General features: G+C 54.7%; 1 protein-coding gene across 6 annotated transcripts in view; it reads left to right on the forward strand.

The window, feature by feature from the left end:
* NFIX (nuclear factor I X) overlaps positions 1–17,643 on the forward strand; it is a 95,358-nt gene that overhangs the window by 19,366 nt on the left and 58,349 nt on the right. For 2 of the 6 annotated variants that reach the window (XM_059696547.1, XM_059696550.1), the window contains one exon: positions 8,867–9,398. In XM_059696547.1, the coding sequence (XP_059552530.1) occupies positions 8,867–9,398 (532 nt within the window). Of the gene's footprint in view, positions 1–7,440; positions 7,857–8,250; positions 8,504–8,827; positions 9,399–11,467; positions 11,911–17,643 lie in introns of those variants that run through there. The other 4 variants (XM_059696552.1, XM_059696548.1, XM_059696546.1 and 1 more) reach the window with 4 other exon arrangements.

The following is a 17,643-nucleotide window of genomic DNA, read 5'->3' on the forward strand; positions in this document are numbered from 1 at the left end:
GAAAACAATAATAATAATTAAAATAAAGAATGTCCTCCAGGCCTCCCTGCTAAGGGATGGGTGGAAGGGCTTGTAAAAATTAGTGGGCTGATCATAAAGCTTCCAGACCCATCCACGTGTGCCGGTGCCGAGAGACTAGCTGCAGACCCAGGTCTAGCTGTAGGATTTGAACGTCTCAGAACCAAAGGATAAAAAGTGGTAAGGAGGGAATTTCTTGCCAATTACATTTTGGTGTCAACATCTGGAAAGCAAAATTGCAGCTGTTCTCCTGCCCCCCCCCATTACCACCTCTTTTTTTCCGCACACTTAAATTTTTTGTATGCCTGCCATCCATACTTCAGTTTTCTGCGCTGTTAAAACATTTTCACGGCTCTGCTCAAATCGAGTTGTTGGGTTTGGACTTAAAAAATATATATGTATCTTCTAGTTGACCATCCTTTTTGCAGCGATGCATTTGAACAGGCCTGCAAATCCATTGATGACCCCCTCCCTTTTCTTGGCCCCCACCTTGGCCTTCCCAGCACAGCGGTTCAGAAGCTGGGGGAGGACTTTGCAGCCGCCCTCGCCGCTGCTCCTCCCGGCAGGTACTGACGGCTTCGCCCTCCCTGGCCCTTCTGCCTTGTTTTTGTTTTCCCTTCGCCCCCCAAAAATATTTGAACCAAAAAGCCTCTTTTTTTTTCCTCCACCCACAGCAAACTGAAAGGGCTAGTGAACCGTGATTCAACAGAGCGAGGGCGCCTCTTTTCTTCCTTAGCATTAATTAACTCAAGTTCGTTAGGACGTCGGGTCTGTCGCCCACAGTTTTCTCTTGTGTGTGCTGAATCGGGTCATAGAAGGAGACTTCCCGTGCAAACAGTTTGTGTTGGAGCTGGAGGACACAGAGGGGGAGAGAGGGTGAGAAAGAAAGGGAGCCGGGGAGCAGCGGATTGTGCGGAGAGGTAGGCACGGTCGAGCGGGCGAGCGGGCGCCCGGGTGCCAGCCTCCGCAGGGGCCGGACACCGGGGGAATGAGGATTCTCCGGTTTCCCTGGCAATGAGCCTGATAATAAAATAGTTGTGGGAGCAATACATTCTGAGGGATTGAAAAACGTCTTCCTTCCAACTTTTAAAATGGTACATTTTGGGGAGGCCATTTACCCAGCAAGAGCCCCTGGGCCTCGGAGCAGTAAAAACCCCCGGCTGTTCCCATCCCGACCACCCAGCACTCTGCCTGGGGGGCTCTGGGCACTGCACGTTGCCGAAGCAACTGCAAGAAAGAGGCTCTCTCCGCCAAGGGCACTGAAGTGCAGACGGGCGATGGCAAGGGGGCTGAGAGAAACTCCTTTCTCACCCAGGCCTTCTCTCCGGTGGCCTGGCCGGAGGAATAGACCCAGCAAAGCAACTGGGGTGTCACAGCAGGTCCTGGCGGAGCTCTGGCAAGGGCCTGGCAAGGTTGCAGGAGGAGTTTCAGGGGTTCAGGACTGGGGGGGTGCGGGGGGAAGAGGAACATCTTCCCTGGATCATCCATCCCTAAGCCTTTTCTGGGGTCTGCAGTTGGCAGCTGGGCCTCCTGGGAGTTTTCAACGTTTTGCCTTTTGCTCTGACCTTCTTTCTTGCCCCACAGATATTAACACACTGTGCTGGGCACAGACCTCACCTTCGTGTGCTCATCTCCCCTTCCTGGGCCTTTGGTCAGTTTCTCAGTTTTTTTGGTTTTGTTTTTTTTTTTTTTTTAGAGAAACTTGTAAAGCTAGGCTGTGGGGTTCTTCCTTCTTCCCCAGTCTTTGGCCACCATGGACGGAGTCTTTCCAGGTTCAAGAGGTGGGCGAGGCTCAGGCTGTCCACGGCCCTTGCCCCTCACAGCCCTTGTCTGTCATCTGTCCTGTGTGTTCTTAGCTCTGGGGGGACCCCATCCCCGTGTAGCCCCCACCCCCACCCCAGGAGAGGGCCCTGGCCTTCCCAGCTTTTACTTCTATTTGGTGACACAAGGAAGTTTCAAGCTAAATAATGAATTAAAGACTAGGGTTTTTGTTTCCTATTCCCTGTAGAGGATGAAAGTAAACAATTTCCAGTTGCACTAGAGAGAATAGACTGTCTCCCTCAGTCCCCAGTCCCTACCCTATTTCATTCGGTGCCAGGAGGGTGAGGGGAGATGTGCCTGGAGTAGGGTGGTGTTTAGAGCCAGAACGAGGCTGCCTGTTGGCCAGATCCCAGACCACCGCTCCCGGTTTGCAGTCAGGAGGAGAAAGGGAAGGGAAAAGGGGGGGACGGTTTTATAGGAGAGGAGTGTGCAGCCTGGTTCCGAGGCAGCCCCTGTCCTAGACCCAGCACTGGGGTGTGGGGCAAATCCATTCAGCCTGCGGCTGAGGACGCTGGAGAAGCCGTGCTGGGGCCGCCTTTCCTGAGCAGAGAAAAACAGGCCCAAGGCAGCCAAAAACCCGCTTTGTCCAAATTCTCGGAGCCTCCTCGCAATGTGCATTTCTGGTTTCCATGCCTGGCTTTTCCAGACTCTTGGATGATTTTGCTCTGGCTGAGGAGTCCCTTCCAGCCTGCCCCCCTCCCCCCCCCCAGAGAGGCGGCCCCACCCCCATCTAGGACAAGCAGCCGGGAGCCCCTTCCTTTTTCTGTCTTTTTCTCCATCTCTGTCCCCGAGTGAGTCTGGCCACTTCCTTCTTGCGTCCCTTCTGCCGTGGAACAAGATGGGAGATCTCAGAGATACAAAGTCAGAGCCTGCTTTTTTGGTTGGGGCCAAGGCCGAATTATAAAATGCCAGGAATTGGGCAAAACTAATCGGGGCTCTATTGGTGGCCTTTTAAAATTTCCTGCGTCCCTTTTCACCCAGGCTGCCTATACGCGATATGCGGCAGTGAAATGGATACTGAAATATCTGGTAATTTCTATGTAGGCTTTGTCAGTTATTTGCACTAACTGTGTGGAGTTATCCAAATTAGCATGGATATATATATATAATTAGCATGTGTCCAGGGTCTAAAAAAAATAAATCTAGGCCTTAAAGCAATCAGGATGTGGATAAATAGGATTTTTTTTTTTAAAAAAAGCTAAAGAGCCCTCTAAACAGAGGCCCTGGCTTTGAAGATATAATTTCTCCTGCTTCTAGAGGTCTCCCCCACCAGTGGCGGGGATGGGCCAGTGAAGAAGCCTATCTCAGACTGGGAAAATTATTTTGTTTCCTCCAAGACATTTGAATCCTGTAGATGTGAGTGAGGTTCTGTATGTCTTTTTCTGTTTTCCCTTAAATAACCCACAAGGCCTCATTTGTTTTGTGGAGTTTTGGAAAACCACATGTTTCACTTTCTTGAGACAGAAGCAGTCATTTTTCTCAGCGAGGTTTTTCCCCCTTCCCTTGTCCGGAGCCCTTGTCTTTTCTCCTTGCTCGTTTCCCCCTCCATCTTCGTGCGTCTCTCTCTCTGCAGTTTTGGGCCCAGCTTCTCTCTCTCTCTCTCTCTCTCTCTCTCTCTCTCTCTCTCTCTCTCTCTCTCTCTCCAGGCTTGGTTTCCTGGGCCTGCTCAGTCCTGTTCTTTCTGGGCCACATTTCTCCTAGGGATGGCTGCAACCAGCATGGGTATTATTTTAGAAATGTTTTACTGAAACCGTTGCTGTTTTTTTTTTTAAATTAAATTCTATATACTGGGCAATAACAAGAGAGGCCTTTCTCTCACAAAGGCAGAACATTTGCTTTCCGCACACCAAAGCCCATGCGAATGTGTAACGTCTCGCCTCTGGCTTCCCGATTTTTCTTTTAAATGGGGAAAATACCCCCAGATATCCCCACTTCTCCGTTATCTTCTCCGCTTGCCCACGGTTAATTTTCTTTTTCGCACACTATTCTCGCCAGCATCACTGGCTTCCCCTCCCCTCGCTTTAGGTTGTTTTCTCTCATTCCATTCCCCCTTCCCCTCTCCTCCTCCAAGGCCTGGCTGTTCCCTTGCTCCCTCCATCCCCTGAACCCTTGAACTCCTGGAGAAGCCTCGACTCCTTGGGGGCTTTTTTTTTTTTTTTTTTTTTTGTCTTGGCTCAGGTAGGGGTACTGAGAGCCTGAGCTCCATGCAGGGGGAAGGGGCCGCAGGAGAGGAGCAGGGGAGTCTGGGTCTGGGACAGGTAATCTTCCAACAGGAGCCTCCACTCTCTTAACAAAAGGGGGACAGTCCCCTTTTGTCTGGCGCTCCTGAGGGGCGTGTCCAGGGCCCAAAGCAGCCACCAGTGGCATGCCGGGGTGGGGGGGCTGCAGCGTTAGGGGGAGGGGTGTGCCCAGTGCTTCTAATGGAACCCGAGTGAGATTCTCCGTGTGTGTGCCCACAGGAGAGAGAGGGAGCCCTCTGCCCTCCCTCCCCCAGCGTCCGGGAAGACCCTGGCTGCTCTTCCACACTGGGGGAACCGGGCGAGGGAAGAGCACCGCCTGGGAATCCTCTCTGCCCACCTTCAAGGTTAAGGCCACTGGCAGAAGGACAATTGGCGATTGTTCTCCCTCCGTGTTGCTTCCCCGGTAAGGGCCTGCGGCTCCTCGGGTTAAGGAGCCTTGAAGGGGCGCCATGGGCTTTGTGTGGGTCCCTGCAGCTCCCCTGGGACCCTCCCCTGGCCCTCCTGAGCCACTTCTATGTCCCATCTCTCCATCAACCTTTGACCCCTCCCTCCAGCCAGGAGCGAACCATGGATCTCCTCCCCAACTTCTATGTGGATCCGTCCATCTGCCATCTCCCTACCACCTACCCAGTTGTACCACCAGATTCAGAAACAACCATGTTCCGCGTGTCTCCTCCACCCGGCACTGTGGTCTGTGAGACTGAACATGCCAGAATCCTCCAGGAGGCTCACGTTGGCCATTTTCTGTCTACTGCCTAATATTTAGTGTAAATCAAAATGCCAGAAAACACCCCCATGACAAACACAAACTCACTTGTAGTTTCTACCATCTCATCTTGACTTTAGAACATAAGGTTGCTTCTCTCGAGGTAGAGAGTATCTTATGTCACCCGGCTAACATCTTTGGCTAATTGGACCAAAGCTGGTTATTAACAGGACGTTAATTATTGAATGCCAACCCCCAACCCCAGGGGCCTGTCGGCAATGACGCCTGCCTCTTGCCCTCTCACCTCTTCCTGGCAGCCGGGGTCAGCCACCGCAGAGCTCCTGTCACACCATTCAGGGCCCAGACTGAGGTTGCAGGTGCTGGGCGGCACCTTTCCCATTGTCAGGGTTCAGCGGAAGTCTAGGGGCTACTTGTGTGTCCCCACCCCACCCCGCTCTTCCCCGCCACCAACCTTTCGGCGGACACGGTTTCAGGTGGGGAAGAAAGGGGCACGAGTGAGCAGCGACCCTTCTTTTCCGTGGCCAGCGGAGGGCTGAGCCTCACCTTGGGAGAGGGCGGCTATGGGGATGGTTTAGAGCAGGGACAGTCTCTCCCTCTCCGTGTTCTCCTTCTCTGCTCTTCCTTTAATAACTGTCTCCTCCTGACTGCTTCTCCAGGGCCTACCACGGCAGGGCTGCTCAATCGTCCCTCCGGGAGCCTCTGGCTCCCTCGTTCTGACCTTCCTGCCTGGGAGGAGAGCAGGGGTGGTGGGGGGGACACAGGAGCTCCCCATCAGCCTCTGCTCTGTGACTCAGTTTCCCCAACGTTGTCTCACTTTTCCTGCCCGAGCCTTTCCTTGCTGTGCTGTTGTTTCCTTTTTTAGCCCTCTCTCCATCTTGTAGATTTCTTACTTTATGCTCTTGCACCTTGCTCCATATGATTCGGGCCCTTTAGTATAAACTGAATTGGGGGACAGGTAAGTGTTCCCCTCCTCCAACCAAGAAACACTAAATATGGGTCTAGTGGAGGGGACAGAGCTGGAAAAGCAAAGAATTGAGCATCTGGGTGGTGGTGGTGGGGGGGGGGAGGTGTCAGTAGGACTCGGTGACTGTTGGGAAGTCGTGTCCATCTTCCTGCCTTTGTCGCTTCCCTGGGGTTGGCTGTTGTGTTTGTGGCTGCACGGAGTGCTTGTCGGCAGAGTGGAGCGCTGTGACAGGAGGCTATTTTCATAAACTGTTGCAGTTTCTCCAGCCGAGCTGCATTGCGTTGGCATCCCTTGCCACCGTTAATGGAGCTTGCGTGGCTGGGTGTGGGCCCAGGGAGGCAGCCGACTTCGCTGGGGGCTGGGGAGGGGGGTGTTCAGGGGGACGGGGGGGCTGCCTGGTCTGGGAGTGCTCCTGAGAGCCCCTGAGAGCCGCAGCCCCAGGACGAAGGGGTGGCCGGGATGGCGGCCCCCAGGGCGCCAGGTCCCTGCCCTGGAAGTGCTGCTGGCATCGACACTTTCCGAGCTCCCTTTCTTCGTCTCTTTCTATTCATAGCCCCGCTCGTGTGTATGGCCAAGGAGGAGAACTTCCACTCGCCCCTGTGCTCTCCATAAATAAAAAAGAAATCGGACCAGAAAAAGGGAGAGTCTGCAGGCTGAGAGAGAATGAAACCAAAACACAGGGAGAAGGCGCAGCTGCTTTCCCCAAGGCCTTCTGGGGCGCCCGCCCGCCCGCTCGCCTGCCCGCCAGCCTGCTCAGAGTCAAGCCTTTATTTATTTATTTTTCTGGCTTAAAAAAAAAAAAAAAAAAGAAAAAAATTCCTAGTCTTCCTTGATCCTAGCCCACCCTCCACCCACCCCCCACCCCCAAATATGCTGGGTGGCCACTGCCAAATGGACCCGGGTGGGCGCCCAGAATGAAAAATTCATAACTGCTGGACTTCGCTTGTTCATTAGACGTGAACTTGTCGATTGGGCAAATTGTTTTTGGTCTCCAACTGCCGGGGGCTCTCCCCACCCTCCCGGCTCGCTCGGTTCCCTCCTCCCCTTGGACGCAGCCATTGGCTGCTCGAGGGTGTCTCATTGCCAAATAGGTGGATCCTTCTCTCTCTCTCTCTCTCCCTCTCTTCCCCTCTCTCTCTCTCTCTTCCTCCTCCCCCCCTTTTACTGGCTTTGGCAAGAGCAAATGGATGGGGATTGAGCATGAAAGGGGAGAGAGAGGGAGTTTGAGAGAGAAAGAGAAAGGAAGCAAAAAAAAAAAAATCCAAAACCCAACCAACACACACACACACACACACACACACACACACACACACACACACGGCCCCATCCCATTTCCATCTCCCTTGCTCTCTCCCTCTTTCTCTTCTTCCCTCCCTCCCTCGCTCCCTCTCTCTTTGGCATCCGTCTGCCAGCCACGGTCTGCAGCCGGTCCGAACTCGTCCCCTTCCCCGGGATCTGCAGCTCCCCCTTCGCCTGCGATCAGGCTCAGAGGCGGAGGGAAGCAGCTCCAAGTTTACACCCTGTGCGGCTGCCAAAGCCGAAAGCCTTTTTCTTCAGCTGCTGCTTTTCCCTCTCCTGGTTTTTGTTTTTGTTTTGTTTTGCAGGGGGGTGGGGTAGGGTGTGTTACGGGGTGGGGGGGGGATGTCGGGAAGTAGGTTCTGATTTTTAAAATTTGCATCTTTCTCTCTGTTTTACAAAACTGGAATGGGATGCACAAGGGGTGAAATTGAAAAAAAGAATTTTTTTTTGTTGGCTTTTGTTTACCTGCTGTGTGTGGCAACCGGCTTGCTCCCTCTCTCTGCTTGCTATCCCTGACCTTTCTTTCTTTTTGCTCCTTTTCAAAAAAAATATTAATTTTCCCCTTCTGTGCAATGGAGCGTGGGGGGGGGAGGGGGAAGGGTTTGAGAATCCACCCAAGCCCGGCCCCTATTCCCCAGAACACCAATAATAACCCCCTTTAAAACATTTACCTTCCTCCCCTGCTCCTCCTCCTCCCCCTCCCCCCACCCGCCCCCAACTCACAACTCTGTTGAGTCCAGAAGCTCAGAATCGGGCGTTGGGCTTTGCCGGGTGCTTCAGATCCATGGTAATTATTTAATTTTTTTCCAGTTTTATTTTTGTAAGCAGATATCCATTATTATTTAAACTTCAAACAAGCAAACAAGCAAAAAAAGAAAAAAAAAAACCCAAAGCGAGAGCCCGGCCCTCTGTCACCTGACTGAGTGGGAAAGAGGGTGAAGGGGTCAGTAGGGACAGGGCGCGGGACGCCCCACGTAGCTTTTAACCCTCATGTGGCCGAGACAACCACCTTATTTGTGCTAACAAGGAGTGTTTTGTTCCTTATGACTGCGATTAACATTAGTGTCGGTGTCGGTAACAAAGCTGGAATCACATATTTAGGCTTTTCGATCTGATTTTTTTTTTTTTTAATGCTGGGGTGGGTGTTCCAATGGGAGCCGGAGAGGAGAGAATGAAAACAAGGTGGGGAGGGGGCAGCCAGCGCCTTCTCCTCGCGCGCTCGCTGGCGGATGGCATGTTCTCTCTCCTTGGGGGTGGCCACGAGCCGGCTGGCGCTGGGGGCGAGGCGGCACCCACACGACCCGAGTGCGCGTCCCCGGGCGCCCGTGCAGACCGGACCCCGTGTCGGGGCGCGCCGACACGCGTTCCAGGCTGCGGGAGAACATGGAGATGTCATGGGCGCGACAGAGCCTGGCGCGGATACCAGCAGCGTGTGTGTGTGGACCGCAACGTTGTCTGTGCGCGCGTGTGTGTGCGCGTGTGTGTGAGCGAGTGAGGGGGAGCGAGAGAGAGAATAGGTGTGCGCTCAGGCGCCCGGTGCCTCTGTCTGGCTGCTGAGGCTGCGATGGGCGCAGGCGGCTGGCCGGGCTGGTGGTGCCTCCAGACTGCACTTTCGTAGAACAATCGCAAGAGGAAATCGCCGCGGGTGGGAGGAGGAGGAGGAGGAGGCGGCGAAGGGGATTTCTCCTGCGTCCCCTTCTAACGCGTGTCTCCCGTTCTCTTTCCCCCTCACCCCGTCTTCCCCTCCTCCCGTCCCGTCCTCCCTCGCCCCGCATGCTCCCGGCTTGCCGCCTGCAGGATGAGTTCCACCCGTTCATCGAGGCGCTGCTGCCTCACGTCCGCGCGTTCTCCTACACCTGGTTCAACCTGCAGGCGCGGAAGCGCAAGTACTTCAAGAAGCACGAGAAGCGGATGTCGAAGGACGAGGAGCGAGCGGTGAAGGACGAGCTGCTGGGCGAGAAGCCCGAGATCAAGCAGAAGTGGGCGTCCCGGCTGCTGGCCAAGCTGCGCAAAGACATCCGGCCCGAGTTCCGCGAGGACTTCGTGCTGACCATCACCGGCAAGAAGCCCCCGTGCTGCGTGCTCTCCAACCCCGACCAGAAGGGCAAGATCCGGCGGATTGACTGCCTGCGCCAGGCCGACAAGGTGTGGCGGCTGGACCTGGTCATGGTGATTTTGTTTAAGGGGATCCCCCTGGAAAGTACTGACGGGGAGCGGCTCTACAAGTCGCCCCAGTGCTCGAACCCCGGTCTGTGCGTCCAGCCACACCACATTGGAGTCACAATCAAAGAACTGGATCTTTATCTGGCTTACTTTGTCCACACTCCGGGTAGGTCACGCTCGGTCCCCCCACCCCCAACCCCCATTTTATTTTACTTGCTGGCGTTTGTCCTGTTTATTGTTGCTTTTCTCTCCGAATGATACACCCTAAGGACCGACCCAGGGCGCCCGCCCGTCCTGTCCTGCCCAGGCCTGCAGCACGCCGGATGTTCAGTTTTTCCTTCTGTTTCCCTCCACCCTCTCTGTTCTGTCTCCTTGGCTCCCTTGCCATGTTCTGATTTTCGATTTTCGTGCATCTGCATCTTTGCAGGACCATGTTACCCAAAAGACATTGCAGGGCTTAGGACTGGGGCCATGATGTCCCAGAATTACCTGCAATGGTGAGAGTTTGTGATAAACACCACCACCACAAAAAAAAAAAAATCCACTCATTGCTCTGATTTAACATGAGCCCAAAGAAGTATTTGGGGGCAGGTGCTGGCTTTCCTGCCGCTTCCCCTCAAGTTCAGGGAAGGCCGGATTTGGCACAAGCGGGGTGGGCAGCAGTTCGGTGGAGAGAGGGGTGTGTAAAACCTCCGGTTACAGACAGAAGGAATAGAGAAGAGGAGCGAAGGCAGAGGTGGGCAGATTCTGGGGCCCAGAAGCCCGGGCAGGAGCTCTTTGGCCTGGGGTTGGGCTGTCGGAGAGTCAGAAAGTCATCTGATTGCATAGAGAGTGAAAAGGAGCATGAGGTGTCTTATGCTCTTCTCCTTCACCTGATTTCTTTTCCGCTGAAGTGACCAGAAAACAGGATGGGTGCCCACACTCCCCGCACCTCTGCTGGCGGGCAGAGAGGCTTTGGGGCACAGGCATGCCAGGGAGCACGGAAGAGATCTTAAAGAAGCAAAGAAAGTAAAAAAAAAAAACAACAAAAAAACTTGTAAAATTTCCTTTTCTTTTTCTGTTCCAAGTAGTTCCAGTTCTCTTTGCTTTTCCAATTTTACTCTGCATTTTGGGTCAGGGTGGTTCAGTTTTCCCCTTCTGTTCCCTACCCCCCCTTTCCCTTTTTATAATTTCTTTCCGCTTTTGTTTTCTTACAAATTGAAACAGAGATGGCTGGTTAATTTTTAGCCTCCACTCAGCTACGCCCAATTTACTGCCGCCTTTGAAACCTAAATGGGCGGCACTCTGTGATTAAGCAAGGCAGAAGTGTGTTTACATTATGCCCAACCAACTTGTAATGAGAGGGCTACCAAACCTTTCTCTCTGTGTGTGTGTTTTCCTTTCCACCATCCCAGTATTTTTTCCTTCTTTCTCTCTTTATGCGAATGGAAGAGAATGTGGCTTAACTTCAACTCGAGTGAATGTTCTTTCCTCGCAAGTATGTGTGTGTGTGTGTGTGTGTGTGTGTGTGTGTGTGTGTGTGTCTTCCTTCCTGTTCATTCACAAAAAAGAAAAGCAACTCACTTTTCTCCTGTGGTCACCCCTTTGCCTCTTTGGGAAGTTGGGAGGAGTGGTGTGATTTAATCCAGAAATGAAATTTTGGGGAGCTTTCAGCATTGTGTCAGGAATGGAACCTCGACTGAAAGTTTATATGTGGAATTAAGCGGGGGGAGGAAAAGGTGGTGCTTGAGGCCTCTCTTCTTACTCATTGTCTCTTGTCCTGAAAGGTGGGGTTGGTAGTTGGTTAGAGGCAGAAGGCCCCCGTACCCCCGCCCAACTCCACCTCCCTCTGCGGATCTTTCTAGGCCTGCACCTGCCCCTGTGACTATCATGAATCCTCATGAAGAATGACCAACTGCGAGTTTTCTCCCTTGTTCATCCTTTTTCTTTCTGAAAAAGAGACCAAAGAAATTTAAAAAGTTATTCCCTCGTTCTCTGTCTATACAGCAAGTCAGAGGGGTGTGTGTGTGTGTGTGTGCCTAGTGGTGGTGGAGGCGGCTTGGGGAAGGCTTAGAGCCGCCAGCTTGTGTCTGCCAGGAACCTCCTCCACGCGGGGTTTCTGTACCTTTTGATTTTAGAAACAGGGTCTCTATGACAGAAATCAATATGCATCTTCCTCCTGCGCTCGTTTCCTCCTGCCCGCTCTCTACGCTGGCCGCTGGAGCTGAGCTGTGTTCCTGGCCTCCTTTATTTTAGGCCAAGTTCTTGACTGCTGCCACCACGGATGGGGCCGAGGTCGGGTGAAGTTTGTGCGAGGAAAGAGGCTGTTTCGGGGCCAGCCTCCTCTCTCCTGAACTGACCAGGCAGATGTCAGGAGAAGAGAGGTGTCCCCATCCGCCCCCAGCTGTCATGAGGTCATCAGCCCAGGAATATGAGTGAATTCATGCTGCCCTATCACATGCAGCCACAGCCACCTCTGTCCTGGCTGAGTTCCTTGGCAAAAGCTGAGCGGAGAACTAAGGATTTTTAAAAATAATGTGTCTATAATTCAGGTCCTGGAACTCCAGGGAATTTCAATGAAGGCTTTTCTTGCTGGAATTGCTTTAATTCAAGGGTGCTTTCCTGAAAGAGTGAGGGTGAGTTGGTGTGGCATGGGCCACCACTGGGCCTTGAGTAGATGGTCTCGGGATGGTGTGGCGCAGGCACGGCTTCTCCAAGTCACCCCAGTTTGCTAGGAAACGTCTTCTGGCCGAACCCCCAAATGGCATCAATGTGGCAGCCCAGCCTTCTCCACGCTCATACCCGCAGGCCTGCTCTTCCTCCCAGTATGAACTGGGGGAACGGGTGGGGTGGCCAGGGCTCGGACAAGCATTACTTTGGACTCTAAAAGAAGTGTTTTCTTTCCTTAAAACTGGGCTGAAGAACCTGATCTGGGCTGAGCGGATGGTGCCGGGTTTGATGACAAGCCAACTTGACATGGTGGAAAGTGTGGGGGAGTGGCTTCGCCTCTGGCCGCCATTGTCATCGCGGCTTTCTTGAGCCCTTGTTCTGCCTCGCATGACGCTTTCAAGAGATGGCATGGTTGAGAGGGGACAAAGGACGCAAGTGTGATGTCGGGACCCAGCATACGGGGTCCAGAAGGTTGTGTGTTGTGTCCTCCATGAGGGCATCCTTCCTTCTAGAAATCTTGCCGTTTACCGCACTTAGGAAGGGAAGTTGAGGCAGAGGAGGGTCAGAGAGCACTGCCGCGGGGAAGAGGAGGTGGTGCGTGTCTGGTGATGTCCTTCGATCCAGAGGGGGTGTCCCAGGGCAAGTGGCCAGAGGTGGAGATGAGCGTGGGGCCGGGAGGCATCCGCTTGCGTGAGGAAGGAGGGCCGAGCTGGTCTGGAAGCGCTGGCGGACTATCTCCAAAGCTTCCTCGGGTTCTGAAGGTGAACCGGCATCTCCAGACCTTTCCTAACCCAGGAAGGAAGAACAACCTGAAAGTAATAAGTTGCTTCACCGAATGGAAGTGTCAGCCTTTCCCCATCAGGTCCTTCCAACAGGCCCGCGGTGGAGGCCCGCGGTGGAGGCCCGCGGAGTCCACGCGTTTGGGTGGTGTCTATTTTCTCTATCTCAGCTTTTTCCTTACGGGGACGTGTGCGGTAGAAGGATCCCACACCACCAGTGCCAACAGTTGTCGCCTGGTGGCCAGTCTCTGTCTATCCGTAACCCCCCCTGCCCACCCACGCTGGGTTGTTTGGAAGAAAAGCCAGGCAGTGGAGCTTTTCATCTCTAAATGTAATTTCTGCAACATCTCTGAAGAGAAGGATTCCTGAAAAACGTACCCATCGTCCCACCATGACACCTAAAGAAAAGCAGCATTTTTTAAAAAAATTTTTTTTAGTGCGATCTGATCATCAGTGTTCACTTGTCCCTCATTATCTCCTAATTTTGTTTGTTTGGATCTGGATCCAGATCAGGTCAATGCATGGCAATGGGTGGATCCGTCTTTCAAGATATAATCTCCAGGTGACCCTCCTCCTCTTCCTCTTTCTCTTGGTTTCTTTTCTAGCAGCTTTTGGGTTGTCGTTAAAGGAACCAGGTCACTTGTCCTGTAGGGTTTCCCGTCTGACTCTGCAGGCTCCGGTTCCCTGCGTCAGTCAGTGCGCTGCTATGAAAGGAGATCTGCCCCCTCCTCGCCGCCAGGCCTTACCTGTGGAAGGAAATGGCTTAGCACCTGAGGATGTGTCTAAGTGAACTTTTTCAGGGGCAGGGTCGTCCTCAGGTAGAGCATCTCCCCGGTTTTTGCATTCTGCTTCCGGGCTTGGGACTCTGCAGTAAGCACTGGTCAGTAAGCACTGGTCAGTAAGCACTGGTCGGTAAGCACTGGTCAGTAAGCACTGCTCAGTAAGCACTGGTCAGTAAGCACTGGTCGGTAAGCACTGGTTGGGGGACTGAGGGAGGGCTCCTGGTCTCCCTCCTTCCTGGGTAGTGGAGGCCATCACTTGGCCACATCAGCCGTGCCAAGATATGGCTGATGCCAGCAATGCTCCCCCAAGCCTTTGCTGGACGCCCAGTCCGTCTGGTGGCACTAGTGTAAATTCGTGGGAAGGGCCACAGGAGCACCGGCTGCCCTTTGTGTGTGTGTGTGGAGGGGGGGGGGGAACTCCAGCCATGGCCACTGTGCCTCCTTTTTCAAGCCCCAGAAATGCCACTGGTCTGCGGCTTCGAGGCAGCGCCATCTGGTGTCAGGGCCAGCAAAGACTGCAAGGCCCAGGAACTAGATTCATACCGTGCAAGAAATACAGGCTATCGTTTAACCCCTAGAACATCCTGGAAGAGATGTCGCTATTGTTCAGTTTTGGTTGTAAAACTCTTCTGTTCGTCTAATCCGGGGGGGGGGGGGGCAACATAGTAGGCAAGCAGTGGGTTACTGTTGCAATTACTGCCATGATGTGACCCCAAGGCTGTCTTCTTCCCTTTACCTGTAGGTCTCATTTTTCTGTCTTAAGGGACAACTTAGGTGTAACAGGGCAGCCTTTCAAATGCTTCAGGCAGCTCTCGGGGTTCCTTTCTACCTCGCTCCCCCGGAAGCTGTTCCTTATCCAGACCTAACTTGCCATTCTCTCGCGCCGCCCGCGTTTGGCACAGCCTCTTGTGCCCTTCCTTTTGGTTACCTGGAGGCCTTCTTAAACTGGAGCGTTCTGTCTTGAACGCAGAAACGGCAGGCGTGATCAGATCTCATGGCAGCTGCTCCAAGGTTTGCAGGGCCTTCCAGCTATGTCATTTGCGGGGCCCCGTGTACAATGAAAACGCGGGGCTCCCCGTTCAAAATGATTAGGGATTGCAGCGCGACAACAGTTAGAGCATGGGCCTGTGCAGCTGCCCATGTCGCATGCCTGTGAAGCTGACCCAGGCTGCCCTTGCTCTGTTCACGGGACATGGGGTGCTTGGCTCTGAGTGGTGTGGAAGGGTGATGGGGCTCAGGCCGACCTCAGAGAGGAGATCGAAATGCCCAGACCCTGCCCTTGAGCTTGGTCTTGTGGTGGAACCCCCTTGGCTATCTGCTCCCCTCCCTTCGTCCGCTGCATATCCACCACCCAACCAGGTAGAGGTCCCTGCTGGCTGCGATGCACAGGGGGTCTTGGGGGAGTGCTCACTCTGCTGGCTGAGTTGGAAGCTGTAGCTCCAGGAAGAAAAGAGCCGCCCTTGTGTGAGCTTGAGGGATGTGTGAGGCAGAGGATGGGCCACGAATAAGCCGGAGGGGAGGGTACCTATAACCCCAGCCTGGTGACCAGCTGTGCTGCACCGCCGCCCGGGGGAAAAGGGCCCACTCTGCGGCAGGAGGGCTGGGGTCCAGGCGCGCAGAAGGACTTCCTGAGGATTTGATTTACTTTTTGGCATCGCCGAAGGATGGTCGAATTTCCTTTATTCATGAATGTGCGCTTGGTGAACCTACTGTGAGCAGGGCCCGGTCTGAGAATGAGAGAGTCCTGCGTGCGGCCGGCAGGGTTTGGGTGAAGGCCTGGTGATGACTTCTAGGAGGCACCATCGTGCAGGCACGACTGACTGACCGACCGACCGACCGATTGACCGACCGACCAGGACTGTGCATTGACCCATGTAGAGGGGAGGGAAGACCCGGCAGAGCTTCACGGGGGCAGCGCCCAGTGGGCCGTGAAGAGGGGAGGGAGGCAGGGCCCATCTGGGCAATCTTCTAGGGTTGCAAAGATCTGGGGTGCCTAGGAAGGGTGGGTCGGAAGGTCCGAGGGCTGTGCCATGGTCCCCCTCTGTCCTGGTGTCCCAAGGCAGCTGGGGAGGAGGCACAGCTGAACGTCCCCCTTTCTGTCCAGGGAAGAAGGCGGCTCCCTCCCCACCCCTTTTTCTCTTTGCCCGTCCGTCCCACCACCCCCCGTCTCAGGAGCTGCCACGCTTCAGTTATTTTATCCTTCAGTGTCCGATTCAAAAGTCCTTTCAAAGGCCCCAGCCGTGTCAGAGCGGTGCTCGCACAAAAGGCCTCTTTGATTTCTTGTTTGTTTTCATTTGCCAATGGAGGGGGAGGGGGCAGGAGAGAAAGAGCTGCTGGGTTTTAAAATTTTTATTTGGGTTGCTTCATTCTCAGAGGGGTCGGCTCCCTGGAACTCCTTGCTGAGTTGGGGGCTCGGAGGCAGGGGCACCCTTCCGTGGAGAGGGCTGGAGTGGGAAGTGAGAGTACCCCTGCAAGTAAGGAGTAGGTGCGTGTGGGGGGGTAGGATATAGTCATTGATTCACCTTCATATGTTCTGTGCTGGGCCTGAGGGTGGGCAGGGCCAGGAGGGAGTCCCACTGCTTGGCCAGGGAAAGTTCTGGAGTGCTGGCCCCAAGGGACATGCCCCTCGCAGAGGCCTGCTCACGGCAGTAGGACGGGAGTCGTCCTGACCCTCGGCTTTGTCATTTTCCCTTTCTCGTTCCAGATTCTGTCGTTCCCTCTTGGTTGGATGCAAAGGGGGTGGGCATCCTTCCAGCATGCACACTCCTCTGATATTCATAGCACCTTGACATGCAGACGGGGCTCCCCACTTTCCTTCAGGGAGTGATGTCGTTGGGGGGGGGTGAAAGGCCAGCCCAGCAGCATGGTGCCCACAGGCCTGGGACGAGCCCCCGACCCCCCAGTCTTGCTCTCGCCCCCTGTGCCTCCCATCTCTCCAGGATGGCCAGTTTGTGCGACACTTCAGCGTGGGCACCCCTCCCAGAGGACCCAGCCGATGGCCTGTGGAGGACTCTGGGGACAGGCCAGTACTGCCAGGGCTCTGACAAGCAGGGAAGGAGCTATGGCTGAAAGGGGGCCAAAGGCAGCCCTGCCTGCCCGTGGTTGGGGACAGAAACACCAGCCCCGTGCCTGTCAGGTGCATACGGGAGCCCACGCGGGCGTGCCCTGACATACCAGGAAGAAGGGTTTCATGCCCGCAGGAGGCCTGACTGCAGGGGTTCGGGAAGAGAGCGCTGGGGAGCGAGGCTCGGGCAGGTGGTCACGGGCGTCAGCAACAGGGAAGTGTGCCCACTGGGTGAGGGGGGCTCCGCAGGGCCTGGCTGGCAGACGGGAGGAGGAGGCTGGGGGGCTGAGCGATAGATAAATATAGCTGATGGCATTTCTGATGATAGGTTTTTCTTGGCACCGAGGGCACCGTGGAAAATAGCACAACAAGCGCCTGGCCCCACAGGCCGCCGGCGCCATCTTAAGCGTGTTTGAGCTGAGGGGCTGCCGGCATCGCAGGAGGGTCCCAGAGGCGGAGGGAGGCTTGGCTGGACTGGACCTTGCCACCCTGGGTGCCTGGGCTCCTTACTTCCCGATTTCCCGGCCCTCGGGGGAGTTTTTCTTTAATATTTTGGGGCTGCCCTTTGTGAGCCTGGCTCCCAAGTGACTTGTCCCCCCCTGCCCACCACCATGGCCTGTCTGTTGCTGGGGGTGGGGGTGGGGTTCTAGTTTCACTTTTGATGTCTTAATGATGCCCTAGCAGGCCACGGCCGGCCCGGGTCAGGGCCAGCATTGCTGTTATTTGGGGCATCCAGTAACTTAAGGGGCACCCATTTGTCCAGGCTCCCCAAGCTCTTTGTCCCCTGTCAAGGGAGGCGAGGCAGACCCGTGGTCTCCGTGTCCTGCTTTCATTCCAGTTTTCCATCGAAGGCCCAGTATGACGGAGGCTCCGTGCTGAGTCCCGTCCGTATGTGACGCGCTGAGATGCTCACACCAGTTCTAGGTTCAAACCCGAGCTCCCAGCCACGTGTGTGCGTGCTCAGGCGGCTCCGTGTGTCGTGAGGAGGTGGTGAACCAGACCCGGGGACCGGGGAGGCGTCCCGGAAGATGACCTGCTCGAACCACACCTGGAAAGACGGGAAGAATTAGCCCGGTTTTGTTAGCCGGCTGAGCTGGGTCCCCCCTCACGATGGTCGATGGTCGGGTGATATAGGCA

The sequence above is a fragment of the Myotis daubentonii genome, chromosome 5, assembly GCF_963259705.1.
Source record: "Myotis daubentonii chromosome 5, mMyoDau2.1, whole genome shotgun sequence".
NCBI lineage: Eukaryota > Metazoa > Chordata > Mammalia > Chiroptera > Vespertilionidae > Myotis > Myotis daubentonii.